Here is a 14,814-nt window from a genome sequence, read left to right on the forward strand (position 1 = left end):
AGCAGGCTCAGTGGTCTGAATGCTCCTAGGTCTCATGGTCTTATGGTCTAAATAAAATTCATGGGAATAAAAAGATGTTTATACTTCATTATATGATTATCTCAAGAATGCAATCACAGATATTGATGCCAAAAAAGTTAATGGAAAAATATATAATATGTTTAGACTTTTTATCCTTAGTCTTGTGATTCTGATTGTATGAATGATAAACAAAATTCTCAAAACCTTGTTGGCTGTGTTTCAGCAGAGCTTTTAATGTGTAATGTTTTCCAGGGGCCAGGTTCTTATATAATGAACTACATTATGTACATATTTTGGGCCTTGGGATTTGGCTTCCTGGCTGTTTCATTTGTGAAGGTGTTTGCTCCTTATGCATGTGGTTCTGGAATTCCAGAGGTAAGATCCAGTGATTTTTTTTTAAATTTGCCTAAGCAATTTCTTTTTAATATTGGCAAGCTATTGTAACTATTTTCATGCAAAGCAAGTATGCATTACTGGAATGATAAATACTGTGGATTTAAGAGCACCTTAAGTGAGCATAAAAGGCCATTTAACCCTTTGCTGGCAAGAACATGGCAGGCAACATGTTTCTTGTGTGTTGTAAAATGTGATGATCTTCAAGGTTAAGCCTGCTTTTCAGATTTGGGAGCTGAACATAACAGAATCTATTAGTGGGGCTGAGTAAACAGGAAAGAAAGAACTCGATGTCTGGAATGATGTCTCCCATTAGAAGCGAGGCTAATGGGCAGGAAGGGAACTCCTTAAAAAAAAATGTTTGGGAGAGATGAAAGTTGGTGGTTAATCTTGTCGCAGCCATCATTGACTTCCACAATTTGACACTCTTTATCAGATGGATAAGCTCCTCAAAGTCTAATTTGTTTGTGGCTGTATTATCTTCTGTTTTTAATTTAGAAATAAACATCAATGAATTATTTCTAAAGTCAGAATTTTTAGGAGTTGTGTGCACCTGTAGTTTGGAGGGTGAGAATTATTGTATAATTGGCTCTGTTACTTTTAGCTATTGCCATTCTTAAATAGTTTAATATTAAATGGTTTACTGTAAGTTAGTGCATGTTTCTTTCACGTTTTGAGAGATCTTCCATAGCATTAGTAAGTAACATAAGGGCCAAGGCAATTTCTAAATCCATGCACAATGTCTTTAGTATAAAAGAACAAGAATGCAGAGCAAAAATGAAACTTGTTAAGAATAAATTAGATAAGACATGATGGCATGGACTAGCAGATTTGGATTCAGCTTTGGATTCTGAATTCAGATCTAGGCGAAATAGATGCATTCAAAGTCCCTGCTGTCCAGAATGTTAAAGTGAGTTGACTTAGATGGTCTTCTTCCAGTTTCCTTGGGCTTTAATGCTAAACACAATTCTAGCCACAAACTACAATGACATGAATAACAAAGTTGAACAGTTTTTACTCCTGTAATAAGGACTGCTGTTTTATTTGTATCAACACATTTTGAGAGACAAAATCAAGAGGTTTATTCTTTGATTTAGTTGTTTAGTTTACATTGTTCAGTACTGAAAATGAAAAGAATGTTTTTCAGATTAGGTGAAATCTTCTGACCCCTTGATAATTTAGAACATAGATCAGAATAAAGCATGAAGTGAAGTTGAAAAGCTTATTGGATTTTGTTTTATAGCAAGTCGTGTTGGATCAGGAGAATTATCACAGTTTTGTCATTAAATACTAACTTCATAGCCTATAATTATAACATTTTACCAGACCAAAAATGGTTGCCTCATTCATCCCATTATAGCTTATCCAGAAACAATTTTCAGTCCCTTCACTGCAGCTTCCAGTTGTTAGATGACAGCTCTAGGAGAGAGAAGTTCTTTGATCATTTTGTATGGAAAAAGTGCTGCCTGGCCCAAAATGTAAATTTGTATTGTTAGCTGAACCTTTGTTCCCTTGCCTATTCCATCTTGGAGCCTCTCACCACCTTTCACTGATATTAGAGTTTCAAAACTAAATTCCCAATGTAGCACCATACTCTTTGCTGTAGAAGTTGCTTATATTTATTAAGAACAATGTATAGTTTAAGAGAGAGATATATATTAAATTTTAAGACAATTGTATTTTTCTTCTGCAGATTAAAACCATTCTGAGTGGCTTCATTATCCGAGGATACTTGGGCAAGTGGACCTTGCTAATTAAAACAGTCACACTGGTTTTAGCTGTTGCCTCGGGGCTGAGTCTGGGAAAGGAAGGTCCTCTTGTACATGTTGCGTGTTGCTGTGGTAATATCTTCTCCTACCTATTCCCAAAATACAACAAAAACGAGGCAAAGAAACGAGAGGTAGCATTCCTGCATTTTTTTCCCTAATTTTTAAGTTCTTTTTCAACTGAATACACTGTAGTTCTTGCATGTGTACTTTTGACCGCAGAGATGGGTTTTATAAAATTTTTTTCTGAAATAAAAGTTGCATATCCTAACTGCAATAATTTGGTTTATTGGATTTAATATACTCTGAGTGCAGAGGTCTGAAATGCAGAGGGATCTAGGTGTCCTATGATTCACAAAAGGCTGGCAAACATATGCAGCCAGTAACCAGGAAAGCTAATGAAATATTAGTATATGTTACATGGAAAATTGAACTCTAAAGTAGAGAGTTTATGCTTTCACTAGACAGGACACTGGTGAGGCCACATATGAAGTACTGTACACAGTATTGGTCTCTGTAATTATGAATGTATATAAATGCTTTAGAAACAGTTGAGAGATTATTTATTAGATTACTACTTGGAATGGGTGTGTTGTCTTATGGTAAAATGCTGGGCAGGCTCAGCTTGTATCTACTGCAGGATAGAAGAATGATTGATTGAAACATGTAAGATGTTGAGACTTGTGTACCAGAGGAAGCTGCACCCATCGTCAAGTTGTTCCATTTGGCTACGACTACTTAGCAATGTGGAAAATTACTCAGGTATGCCCTCTCCACAAAAAACAGAACAAGTGCACCCTAGCCATTTTCTACTCCATCAGTTTAGTCTCAGTCATCAGTAAAGCTATGGAAAATTTGTTAACGGTGCTACCAAGAGCCGGTTCCATTTTTTTTAGTGAGACCCCTGTTCCTAGATTCTCCTCTCGTGGAAACATCCTTTCCACATCTATCCTGATGAGACACCTCCGGATCCAAGTAGAGAGTCTGACAGCGTTCTAGCAGCTTCTTGCAGAAGTACTGGCCTGTATTTTGAACATGTTTTTCTGTGGGCTCTATGGAATCATCGAACCCTACAGTGTGAGGAAGGCTATTCAGCCTGTTGAGTCCACACTGACCTTCTGAAGAGCATCCCACCCATACCTACCCTGTCCCTATAACTCTGTATTTCCCATGGCCTAACCTGGACATCCCTGGGCAATTTAGCGTGGCTAATGAACCTAACCTGCACATCTTTGGATTGTGGGAGGAAATTGGAGCACCCGGAGGAAACCCACGCAAAACTCGGGAAGGACATGAAAACTCAAGACAGACAGTCGCTCGAGGCTGGAATTGAACTTGGGTCCCCAGTGCTGTGAGGCAGCAGTGCTCACCACTGAGCCACCGTGCCACCCCAAGATTCAGGACATACTAAATTTGTCTCATGTATGCATGTTCAGTGGTTTTAACTATGCTGTCTACAAAATTGATTAGTGAATATTGCTTATAGGTTGTCAGATGGTAAATACCTTGAAATTAAAACATTGTCATTGTCGCTTATTCAGACGTCAACTGAACTTCAAATTTATTTCTTAAAATTATTAGTCTCTATTTGGATTGCAAGAAAATGTGGAGTAATTGAGCCACACAGCTGATCTAGGTTTCAGCGTCTCTCCTGATGGTGGGTCTCAGATCTAATGTCAGCCAGGGTTATGTTGGAAATGCTGCAATTTTCCACAGTGACTCTTGGTTTAGAAAGAAGATTGGTCAATAAGAGTTCATGCCCCTGACTGCTATTCAATGATTCCTAAGAAGTAAATGTGTAGACATTGATTTGGAGCAGAATAGAGCCACTTTCCAGGCTCCTTCACAATCAAATAAGATGCTGATGCTGTGATGAATAATGCACATGGGCATTGCACTGCTCAAAGCTGTAACATGGCAGGAGTCAATGTTTTTACAAAAGAATGGGATGGTAGGGAAAGCAAGGAATTAATGAAAAGGAAAATAATCCTGCGATGGCCTGTTAGATTTGTTTAAGAGCTGGTCTGAAAATAATCTTGATATTTTTTCTTTAAAATTGTATAATCTTTGTGCTTCAGACCAAAAAAAATGAAATTAGTGCTTTCCTTGGGCATAAAATAGCTTCTGAGCAACAGAATTTATTCGTCATCCTTGTTATGCAAGATGTGAAAAGTTCAAAATTGGAAGCAACTTTCTTTTCTAGTTTAGCAAAAGATAAATATCCTTGGGCTAAAAGTTATGTAAGCAAACCCACCCTGTGTTTATATGGTGCACTTTTACTTTACAAATAGGTGCAAGGAAAATGAGCATCAAATCATGAAAGAATTCAGAGAGGTGATTAAAGATAGAAGACAGAGGGTGGTAGTGGAGGATTGTTTTTCAGATTGGACGCCTGTGAGCAGTGGAGTGCCAAAGGATCGGTGCTGGGTCCACTACTTTTTGTCATTTATATAATTAATTTGGATATGAACATAAGAGGGACAGTTAGTAAGTTTGCAGATGACACCAAAATTGGAGGTGTAGTTGACAGTGAAGAAGGTTACCTCAGATTACAATGGGATCTTGATCAGATGGGCCAATGGGCTGAGGTAATAGGTATAGGACAGATGTTAGGGGTAGATTCTTTACTCAGCGAGTTGTGAGTTCATGGAATGTCCTGCCAGTAGCAGTGGTGGACTCTCCCTCTTTATGGGCATTTAAACGGGCATTGGAAAGGCATATGGAAGATAGTGGGCTAGTGTAGGTTAGGTGGGCTTGGATCGGCGCAACATTGAGGGCCAAAGGGCCTGTACTGCGCTGTATTTTTCTATGTTCTAGAAGTGGCAGATGGAATTTAATTTAGTTTAACGTGAGATGCTGCGTTTCGAGAGAGCAAATCTTAGAAGGACTTATATACTTAATGGTAAGGTCCGAAGGAATGTTGCTGAACGAGGAGACCTTGGAGTGCAAGTTCATACCTCCTTGAAAGTAGAGTCACAGGTAGATAGGATAGTGAAGAAAGCGTTTAGTATGCTTTCCTTTATTGGTCAGATTTGAAAATGTGTTGCTGGTTAAAGCACAGCAGGTTAGGCAGCATCCAAGGAATAGGAAATTCGACGTTTCGGGCATAAGCCCTTCATCGGTCAGATATTGAGTACAGGAGTTGGGAGGTCATGTTGTGGCTGTACAGGACATTGGTTAGGCCGCTGTTGGAATATTGTGTGCAATTCTGGTCTTCCAATGCAAAACTTGAAAGTATGGTGCCAGGGTTGGAGGATTTGAGCTATAAGGAGAGTTGAATAGGCTAGGGCTGTTTTCCCTGGAGCGTCAGAGGCTCAGGGAGTGACCTTAATAGATGTTTATAAAATCATGAGGGGTCATGGATAGGATAAATAGACAAAGTCGTTTCCCTGGGGTAGGGAGTCCAGATCTATAGGACATAAGTTTAGTGTGAGAGCGGAAAGATATAAAAAGGACCTAAGGGGCAACTTTTTCGCGCAAAGGGCGGTGCGTGTATGGAATGAGCTGCCAGAGGAAATGGTGGAGGCTAGCACAATTGCATCATTGAAAAGGCATCTGGATAGGTTTATGAAGAGGAAGGGTTGGAGTGATATTGGCCAGGTGCTGGAAAATGGGACTAGATTGGTTTGGGTTATCTGGTCAGCATGGACAAGTTGGATCTAAGGGTCTATTTCCGTGCTGTACATCTCTAAGACTCTATAAATAGTTAGGGTCTCCAATAAACAATCTAAGGGTGTAGATAAGAGTACAAAATGACAAGGCTTTGGGAGAGGGTATTTTTAAAAACTCTGAAAAGGCTAAAGCCCAGTCACCAGTACTGGGGTAGGAATGTAATTGGAAACACAGAAGGGCTAGATTCAAAGGAATTTGTTGTTCTTGAGGGAATGGTTGAATTTCCGAATTTGCAGAGACAAAATAGTGCCAAACCAAGGCAGATATTAAAGCCAATGGCAAAAGTATTGACTGTGTAGGTGAACCTGGTAAGGCCAGTAAGGATATGGATTGGTGTAAGTTGGCGGGGTGGTGATGGGGTGAAGATGGACAAGTGGAAATTGAAGTGCATTCCAGGTTTAATTCTTTGCTCACTGTTTTGTCAGAGTCCAAAAACGTGAAATGACCACAGCTAATTTTGATTTCTAACCAAGCAGCACTATGAAAGGAACTCATCAGTCATTTAACTTTTATATCTGTCTCTGGGTTTGTCAACGCCTGAATTGTGTTTTCTAAATCTACCCTATCAAATCCTTTTATAATCTTAATGATCTCATCCTAAATCTTCTAATTTCCATAGGAAACAAATACGTTTAAATGTGTTGTAAACTGGAATTTCACAGCATTAATTCCTGTGGTGCTCCTGCAGTGTTGACATAACTCATTCAAAGCAATTGACTTAGCCAACTTTCACATCAATTCAAGAATCTTCCCTGCTGTTGGCTATCATCTCACTTTATTGGGTTATTACTTGAGGCGTAGCATGAGGGACCTAGCTGAAATGTAAATCAATCATGTAATGAATTTTTCTGTTACTTTTACTCATTGAAATTCTAATTGCAGGAAACTGGATTACATTAGTTATTAGTTTCTCCCTTGGACAGTACTTGTTCTTCAAGCACCAACATAAAATGAATTAATTATCCACAGATCTGATTGTCGAATCTTGCTTTGTGCAAGATTGCTGCAGCATCTATGTTTTTGGTTATAGATTTACAAAAAAATTGTTTTGTACGTTGTGATCTGTTGCGATGTTCATCTGTGCTTATTTATCTTAATTGTCATAAAAATAATTTAACATCGGAATTTTCAGTTTACCTTTTTAACTTTTTATCAGTATCCTTAACACGTGCTATCAAGTAAACCTTGTCACAAAAGCTTATCACGCCAAAGATTTGATAAGAGAAGCAAAAATAAATGTTCAAATAAATGGATTTTCCTTTTGACTTATGAGATAAACGACAGAGGTAACTTTAGATTTTAGGATGTTGCTCAGTTGTGCCCCTTAATTCAAAATCTTTCAGTGTAAACCAGATTTATTGAAGCTAACATAAAATAACAAATTGTGTCATTGCTTTCTATAGGTATTGTCTGCAGCATCAGCAGCAGGGGTGTCAGTGGCTTTTGGTGCTCCAATTGGTGGTGTCCTTTTTAGTTTGGAAGAGGTAATAAATATTTGTGCATTAAATATTTGTGTATTATTTGAGAGCATAGGAGTACAGGACCTATGCTATTCGGTCCTTCAAGCCTGTTCTACCATTTGTTAAGATCATAACTGATCTGTCATGATCTTATCAAATGGTAGAACAGGCTTGTGGTCTCAATTCCACTTTCCTATCTGTCCCTTCCGACCAACCTTGACCAATAAAAATGTCAACCTAGACAGTATTAAATGACACGGCACTTACTGCTTTCTAGACCCATGATCCTCAGAGAAAACGTTTGTCTTTTTCTCTACCTTTAAAAAAAATCTTTCCATCAGTTGTAAACTGGCTTGGGCATATGTACAATAGGAAATGTATAAGTAGTAAGTAGTGGGTGTATGGAAGATTGTATTAAATGGGAAATCAATGCCTGATTTTTTTTTTTCTTCCTGAGTTAAATGAAATTACTTTTTTCAGGAAGCTTTATGTGGCTAATGACAAGCCTTTGCATGTAGCCAGTGCATATTTGAATGATCATACAGAGTACTGCTCTAATTTTCCAATATATGCTCTCACAATTTGCCCCTAAACCTGCAGACCGGTACAAATGTTCAGAGGATCTTCAGTATTGTTGAGCCTATGTCATTTGGGTTTGGTAACATCAAGAGCTTCACTTGAAAGCTAAAGGCAATACAATCAGGAAAGATAAAGAGAAGAAGGGGAGAGGGAGATCGGTTGTCAAAACAAACGAAACAAACAGCAAAGGCAAGCAGAAGTGAAGACCAGAAATTATATACATTGCAGTGACTATCTTATTGCAAATTCTTCTTGTGTGCAAACACAAAAGAGAAGTATTGAAACAGGACTGTTAGAAACCTTGAGAAGGTAGTTGCCTTTGAACTAATCATTATATGACAAGACTGAAATCGTATTTGTGAATAAAGCATTCATTACTAATGGACAATTCAGATACATATGAATATTTTGACTTATTTTGAACCAGCTTCTTCATACAGTAGTCTGATATATTCTTTAGACTGCAACTCTTGGACAAAATTTAATGCCTTCTGCCATGTTGAGTTTGGTGGTGAAAGGCCATTAATTTGGATAGAAGGGTATCAGCAGGATGGGAAATCCCCAGCCTTCTCACCCCACTGCCAAAAGGTGACCCTTAAGTTGGACAATCAGTGCCTATGGAAGGACCGTATCCTGCTGCCACTGGTGTTCATCTCCGAAAATGAGTGGGGAACATGAGGAGGAAATCAAATAAAGATTGCTTGTGGGCTTCCAGAGGGATTGAGTATTTCTTGGGGGGTGGTTCCTGATTGAGAATTACCCACTTCCCTTGTGAATGAACAATACCCTGTGACCCTCACCCTGCCATCACTCACCTGAGATTTGAGTCCATGACAATCTTGGATCTCAGGTGGATGTCATGCTGGAGCAACTAATGTGTCCTAAGTGGTGCCACTGTTCAGTCAAGCTACTAGCCTCTGGTCAGTAGCTCAATGGTTTTCTTCTTTGATTCCAGAGAAGGCCCACAGTTCTGTAAAATGCCAGAGTGACATATGATTCATGTCTTTCTAGAAAGATCCAATATGGGACTTTACCCAGCACTCCATCTGACAGACTTGACACCCTTCACCCCCATTAAAATCAACCTGTTGTCTTATTTCACAATAAGATCATAAGCCATAAGTTACAGGAACAGAAATAGATCATCAATCCATTGAGACTGCTACACCATGCCATGAGATCATGACTGTTCTGATAATCCTCAACTCCAATGTCCAGCCTTTTCCCTATAATGCTTGATTCCTCTAATGGTTAAAAGTCTATTTTAGCTTTGAATATACTTAGCCACCCAGCTTTGACAACCTTCTCTCAAAAAGAATTCCACTGCTTCGCTATCCTCTGAGAGAATATGATTCCTTCTAATGTGTCTGTCTTAAATTGGCAACCCTTACTTTGGGATTCAGCCCTTGGTTCTAGATTCTACTACAAGAGGAAATAATATTTCTATATCTACCCTGTTAAGCCCCTTAATTTTATTCAGTAAGGTCTTTTCTCATTTTTCTAACTCCAATAAGTTGAATCCTAAATAAGTCAATCTCTCCTCTTAAGAAAGCCCTTCCATTTGCAATTTCAGCCCAGTGAACCTTCTCTGGATTCCAATGTCAATATATCTTGCATTAGATAAGGGAATCAAAACTGTTCACAATATTTCAGTTGTCTGACTTCTGCCTCATCTAGCTTAAGAAAGACCTCTCTCTTTTTATTCTCTATTCTATTTGAAACAAAGGCCGACATTCCATTTCCCTTCCCTGTTACATGCTGAATTTGGATGCTAACTTTCTTGTGATTCATGCATTAGAGCCCCCGAATTCCTCTGTGCTGCAGTTTTCTTTCTTTTTGCCCCATTTAAATAATATTCACCAACTCTAATATTCCTGCCAAAGTATATAATCTCATATATTCCCACATTATATTCCAGCTGCCAAGCTTGTAACCTACTCATCTCACCCATCTGTATCCCTCTGTAAGCTCTGTCATCCTCACCACCTATTTTCCCATCTATTTTTGTATCATCTGCAAACCTGGTAATTCACTTCAGTAGCTTTCGCAGGCTACACAGCCGAAGATTTGAGCTGTTTAGCGATTTGCTGATGTTTTATATTTAATGCTGCACACTTTCACTCTCTTCAGATCAAACCAAACACTTACGAACTGACTTGGGCTTCAAAGGCATTTACTTACAAAATCGGAATAGCTATAAAATACAATACAAACTGTTAAAAGAATGCAAAAGATTTGTAACATACAATTTGTTCATCAAGCTTTTGTGTTTAAGAAAGTTTCTATTCGTGGATAGTGAACATCAATTGTACTCAACTCTTCTACTCTTTAGTATCAGAATGGGATGTTGAGCCTCATCTGTCATTTCATTTCTCTGAAGAGGAAAAGAACTTGAAATTTTAACAAAATTTTACTGTTCCTTTTGAATGCTATTAACGGCCTTTTCAAAATTATTTTTATGATTTTACTTGACTAGTTCATTGGTAAATTGTTTATGAAAAGCTTTTGATATGTTGAAGTTTTTGTTTTTTTTTAATGACCATTTAAAAACCTTTTATCTTTCAGGTTAGCTACTATTTTCCCTTGAAAACTCTTTGGAGATCATTTTTTGCCGCATTAGTGGCAGCCTTCGTCTTGCGCTCTATTAATCCTTTTGGAAACAGTCGTCTGGTTCTGTTTTACGTGGAGTATCACACACCATGGTATTTGTTTGAATTGATCCCTTTCATCCTGCTGGGTGTATTTGGGGGATTATGGGGAGCCTTCTTCATCCGTGCTAACATTGCTTGGTGTAGACGACGGAAAACCACAAAGTTTGGCAAGTTCCCAGTCCTAGAAGTCATTGCAGTGACTGTGATCACTGCAGTGGTTGCCTTTCCTAATCAGTACACCAGGAAGAACACTAGTGAGTTGATCAAAGAACTTTTCACTGATTGTGGGCCTCTAGAATCTTCACCCCTCTGTGATTATCAGACTGATGCAAATGTCAGTAAACTGTTGGATGACATTCCGGATCGACCTGCTGGTCAAGGAGTTTATGATGCCATAGGAAAACTGGCATTGGCACTTATATTTAAGATCATTATGACCATCTTCACATTTGGAATTAAGGTAACACATTCATAGATGTTGTATGCTCCAGTTAAGAAGAATGTTTAACTATTCACAGTCGCCTGTTAATTTGATAATTCATATCCTTAATTGAACATTCAAAGCAATAGGCTGATGTTTTTCATCTTTGGTATGACCGGACTAAATAACCATAGAACAGCTATATACCCAGCTATTTCAATCATATTTTGTCTAAGTTCAAACCACATAACTTGCCAGATCTAGAAGATGCAGATGGTTCGAGTTCAAAGTTAATAAGTTTATCCATTTCCCCACTATCCCTAAATGTGTGCATTTTCATTGAGTAAATAACTAAATCAAGCCATTTGGATTAAGTGACAAGTTGAACTCTGGTAGAATTGTAAAACTCCTAGACAGCGCAAAGTTAGATATCTGGGCTTGGATGTGAAGGCACTCACAATTGAGTATTGTGTCAGAAAGTCATTTGTACCTGTGCTTAGAAATAAAGAATATATACTTTATTCAGGTCCCAGTAGAAACCCTAGAATCAGAAAGAGACTATTCTGCCACTTGGACCAGTTCTGTCGTCTAGATGTTGGTTGAACTGTACCTCAACTCTATTTTCCAAACTTTGTTCCATATTTCTGTATTCATAGCTATCTAAACTATATTTCAGGTTGTTTTTGCCACAGTTCATAGTTTTTTGTGGGAGAAAGTTCTAAATTTCTAACCACATTAAGTGAAAAAGTGATATTCCTGACTTGTTGCCTGAATGGCCAAGTGTTGATATTAAGAATATGTCCCCTTGCCCTTGGTTTCACCCACTGTGGGAATTGGTTCCTCTGCATCAACTCTGTTCCATTCAGTTAACATTTGCACTACCTAGATCAGATATCCTTCATTCTTCCAGAGTAGGAGCATTCAGACTAATTTAAGGTAACCTATCCCATATCTGTGTTGCCAGTCTGGTAAATCTGCATTTTAACTGCCTCAAAGAGCCTACATCCATCATGAGATTTAGAGATGTGTGTACTAAAAATCTATGTATTATCTTGATGTGCAAGAAAATTTCATTAGATTGATTACTGAGATGGGGTTATCCTGTGAGGGTCAACTGAGCAGATAATGCACATATTCCCCAAAATATAAAACATGAGACATGATCACATTGAAGCGTATAAAATTATTAAGTGGCTTGAAAGGAAGCTGCTGTTTCTCCTGGCTTGAGAATCTGGAGATAAAGATGGCAGTCTAATTTTGTCATTTAGGGCTGAGACAAAGAGAAATTCTTTTACTTAAAGACTTGTATGTCTTTGGAATTCTACATCCCAGAGGGCTGTGGATGCTCAGACATTGAGTATGTTTATGATTAAGGTCAGTTGATTTTAGTGTAATGGATTCAAGGGATATAGATCTAGGGTAAGAGCACTGAATGGAATTGACATCTAACATCAGCCTTATTGAATGGCAGAGCAGTCTTGAATAGCCTACTTCGCCTATTTCTAAACCTTTTATTTGTAGTCAAAGCAAATGACCTTATACTTATCTATGTTCAACTCTTTTTGCCATAGTTTTCTTATGTCCATTTGCAACTTTCTGTTTCCAGCTATACTACTGACTTCCTCAAATTGTTTTCATATGTGAACTTTTCTGTTCATTTACTCTCACGATTAGTAAATATGGTGAAAAGTTGAGACGCTCAGTCTGATTCCTCTGACCAGTGTTTTCTATGTGCTACCTTGATCACCACTCTGTCTCTTCAAAAGACTACCTTCAATTCTGTCCGCTTTTTTGATTTGCTAATGAATCCCTCTGGAACGTTTATTGAACACCTTCTGGAGGTCTAAAAAGATATAGGCACTTAAGACCATCTCAAATATTTCAGTTGATTAGTCAGTAACCTAGATGACTGGCGCCCTTTGAACTACATCACCTCCAAGGAATTAGCATCTTTACAGGAGAAAATTAAACATAGAACATTACAGCGCAGTACAGGCCCTTCGGCCCTTGATATTGCGCCGACCTGTCATACCAATCTGAAGCCCATCTAACCTACACTATTCAATGTATGTCCATATGCTTGTCCAATGTGACTTAAAGTTAGCGAAGTTGCAGGCAAAGCATTCCATACCCTTACTACTCTCTGAGTAAAGAAACTACCTCTGACATCTGTCCTACATCTATCACCCCTCAATTTAAAGCTATGCCCCCACCTGCTTGCAGTTACCATACTTGGAAAAAGGCTCTCCCTGTCCACCCTATCTAACCCTCTGATTATCTTGCATGTCTCTATTAAGTCACCTCTCAACCTTCTTCTCTGCAATGAAAACAGCCTCAAGTCCCTCAGCCTTTTCTCGTAAGACCTTCCCTCCATGCCAGGCAGCATCCGAGTAAATCTCCTCTGCACCCTTTCCAAAGTTTCCACATCCTTCTTATAATGCGGTGATCAGAACTGTACGCAATATTCCATGTGTGGCTGCACCAGAGTGTTATACAGCTGTAGCATAATCTAATGGTTCCGGAACAGGATTCCTCTATTAATAAAAGCTAAAACATCACGTATGCCTTCTTAACAACCCTGTCAACCTGGGTGGCAACTTGCAAGGATCTGTGTACCTGGACACCGAGATCTCACTGCTCATCTACACTACCAAGAATCTTACCATTAGCCCAGGAGTTTGCATTCTGGTTACTCCGACCACAGTGAATCACCTCACACTTGTCCGCATTAAACTCCATTTGCCACCTCTCAGTCCAGCTCTGCAGCTTCTCTGTGTCTCTCTGTAACCTACAACATCCTTCGTCACTATCCACAACTCCTCCGACCTTAGTGTCGTCTGCAAATTTACTAACCCACCCTTCTAAGCCCTCATCCAGGTCGTTTATAAAAATGACGAACAGCAATGGATCCAACACCGACCCTTGCGGTACACCACTCGTAACTGGACTCCAGGATGAACATTTCCCATCAACCACAACCCTCTGTCTTCTTTCAGCAAGCCAATTGTTGATCCAAACTGCTATATCTCTCACAATCCCATTCCTCAGCATTTTGTATGATAAACGGTTAATTCAAGTTAAGATACTGTTGAATTATTACAGTATTATGTGAGACAATTAGCAAAATGCATTGAGCATGGATAGGGTGTTCAATTTAACATAAAAGATATTCAGTTGGCTTGGAATGGATTTGACACTGGTTGCTTGAAGTAAATGTCTAATCTACTTACTCCATTGTATTGCTCTGAGAATGGGAACTAGAAAACTGTTTTTTCTGATGCTTAACAGAGGCTGGATGCTACCCCATAACTGAAAATGATAAATAAAATAATCTTTAAAAGCCACCTATAAGCTCCAATGAATCCTTTCATATGTAGTAAAATGGAAGGTTTCAGTGTTGATATAATTTGTAATGATGTAACATGTCACTTAAATCTTCATAAAGGGATGAATTTCTGTTATTACTATATTTGTGGGGCGGGGGATATTTTTCAGGTACCTTCAGGCCTCTTCATTCCGAGTATGGCGATTGGTGCGATTGCTGGTAGGATTGTGGGGATTGCAGTGGAGCAGCTAGCCTACTATCACCATGACTGGTTCATATTTAACCAGTGGTGTAATGTTGGAGCAGACTGTGTCACTCCAGGCCTATATGCAATGGTTGGTGCTGCAGCTTGCTTGGGTAAGTAATTTTCATTTGCAATGAAGTATTTTGTGTTTCCTGAAGATATGGTAAAGTTTTAAAAATGTATGGTATAGCTCATAAGTACACCTGAGTTTCTGTGAGATTTGAGTTAAACCAGTTTCCATTCACATGAAGAGTAAAAACAGATCATTGTTCCATAGTTTGG

At 38.6% G+C, this 14,814-nt stretch overlaps 1 protein-coding gene across 8 annotated transcripts in view; it reads left to right on the forward strand.

Moving 5' to 3' along the window:
* clcn3 (chloride channel 3) overlaps positions 1-14,814 on the forward strand; it is a 154,462-nt gene that overhangs the window by 109,499 nt on the left and 30,149 nt on the right. For all 8 annotated transcript variants that reach the window (XM_060834926.1, XM_060834917.1, XM_060834908.1 and 5 more), the window contains 5 exons: positions 274-396; positions 2,108-2,314; positions 7,256-7,336; positions 10,457-11,002; positions 14,459-14,645. In XM_060834926.1, coding sequence (XP_060690909.1) covers positions 274-396; positions 2,108-2,314; positions 7,256-7,336; positions 10,457-11,002; positions 14,459-14,645 — 1,144 coding nt within the window. The remainder of the gene's footprint in view (positions 1-273; positions 397-2,107; positions 2,315-7,255; positions 7,337-10,456; positions 11,003-14,458; positions 14,646-14,814) is intronic.

Source organism: Hemiscyllium ocellatum, chromosome 2 (genome assembly GCF_020745735.1).
Source record: "Hemiscyllium ocellatum isolate sHemOce1 chromosome 2, sHemOce1.pat.X.cur, whole genome shotgun sequence".
In the NCBI taxonomy this organism is placed as follows: Eukaryota; Metazoa; Chordata; class Chondrichthyes; order Orectolobiformes; family Hemiscylliidae; genus Hemiscyllium; species Hemiscyllium ocellatum.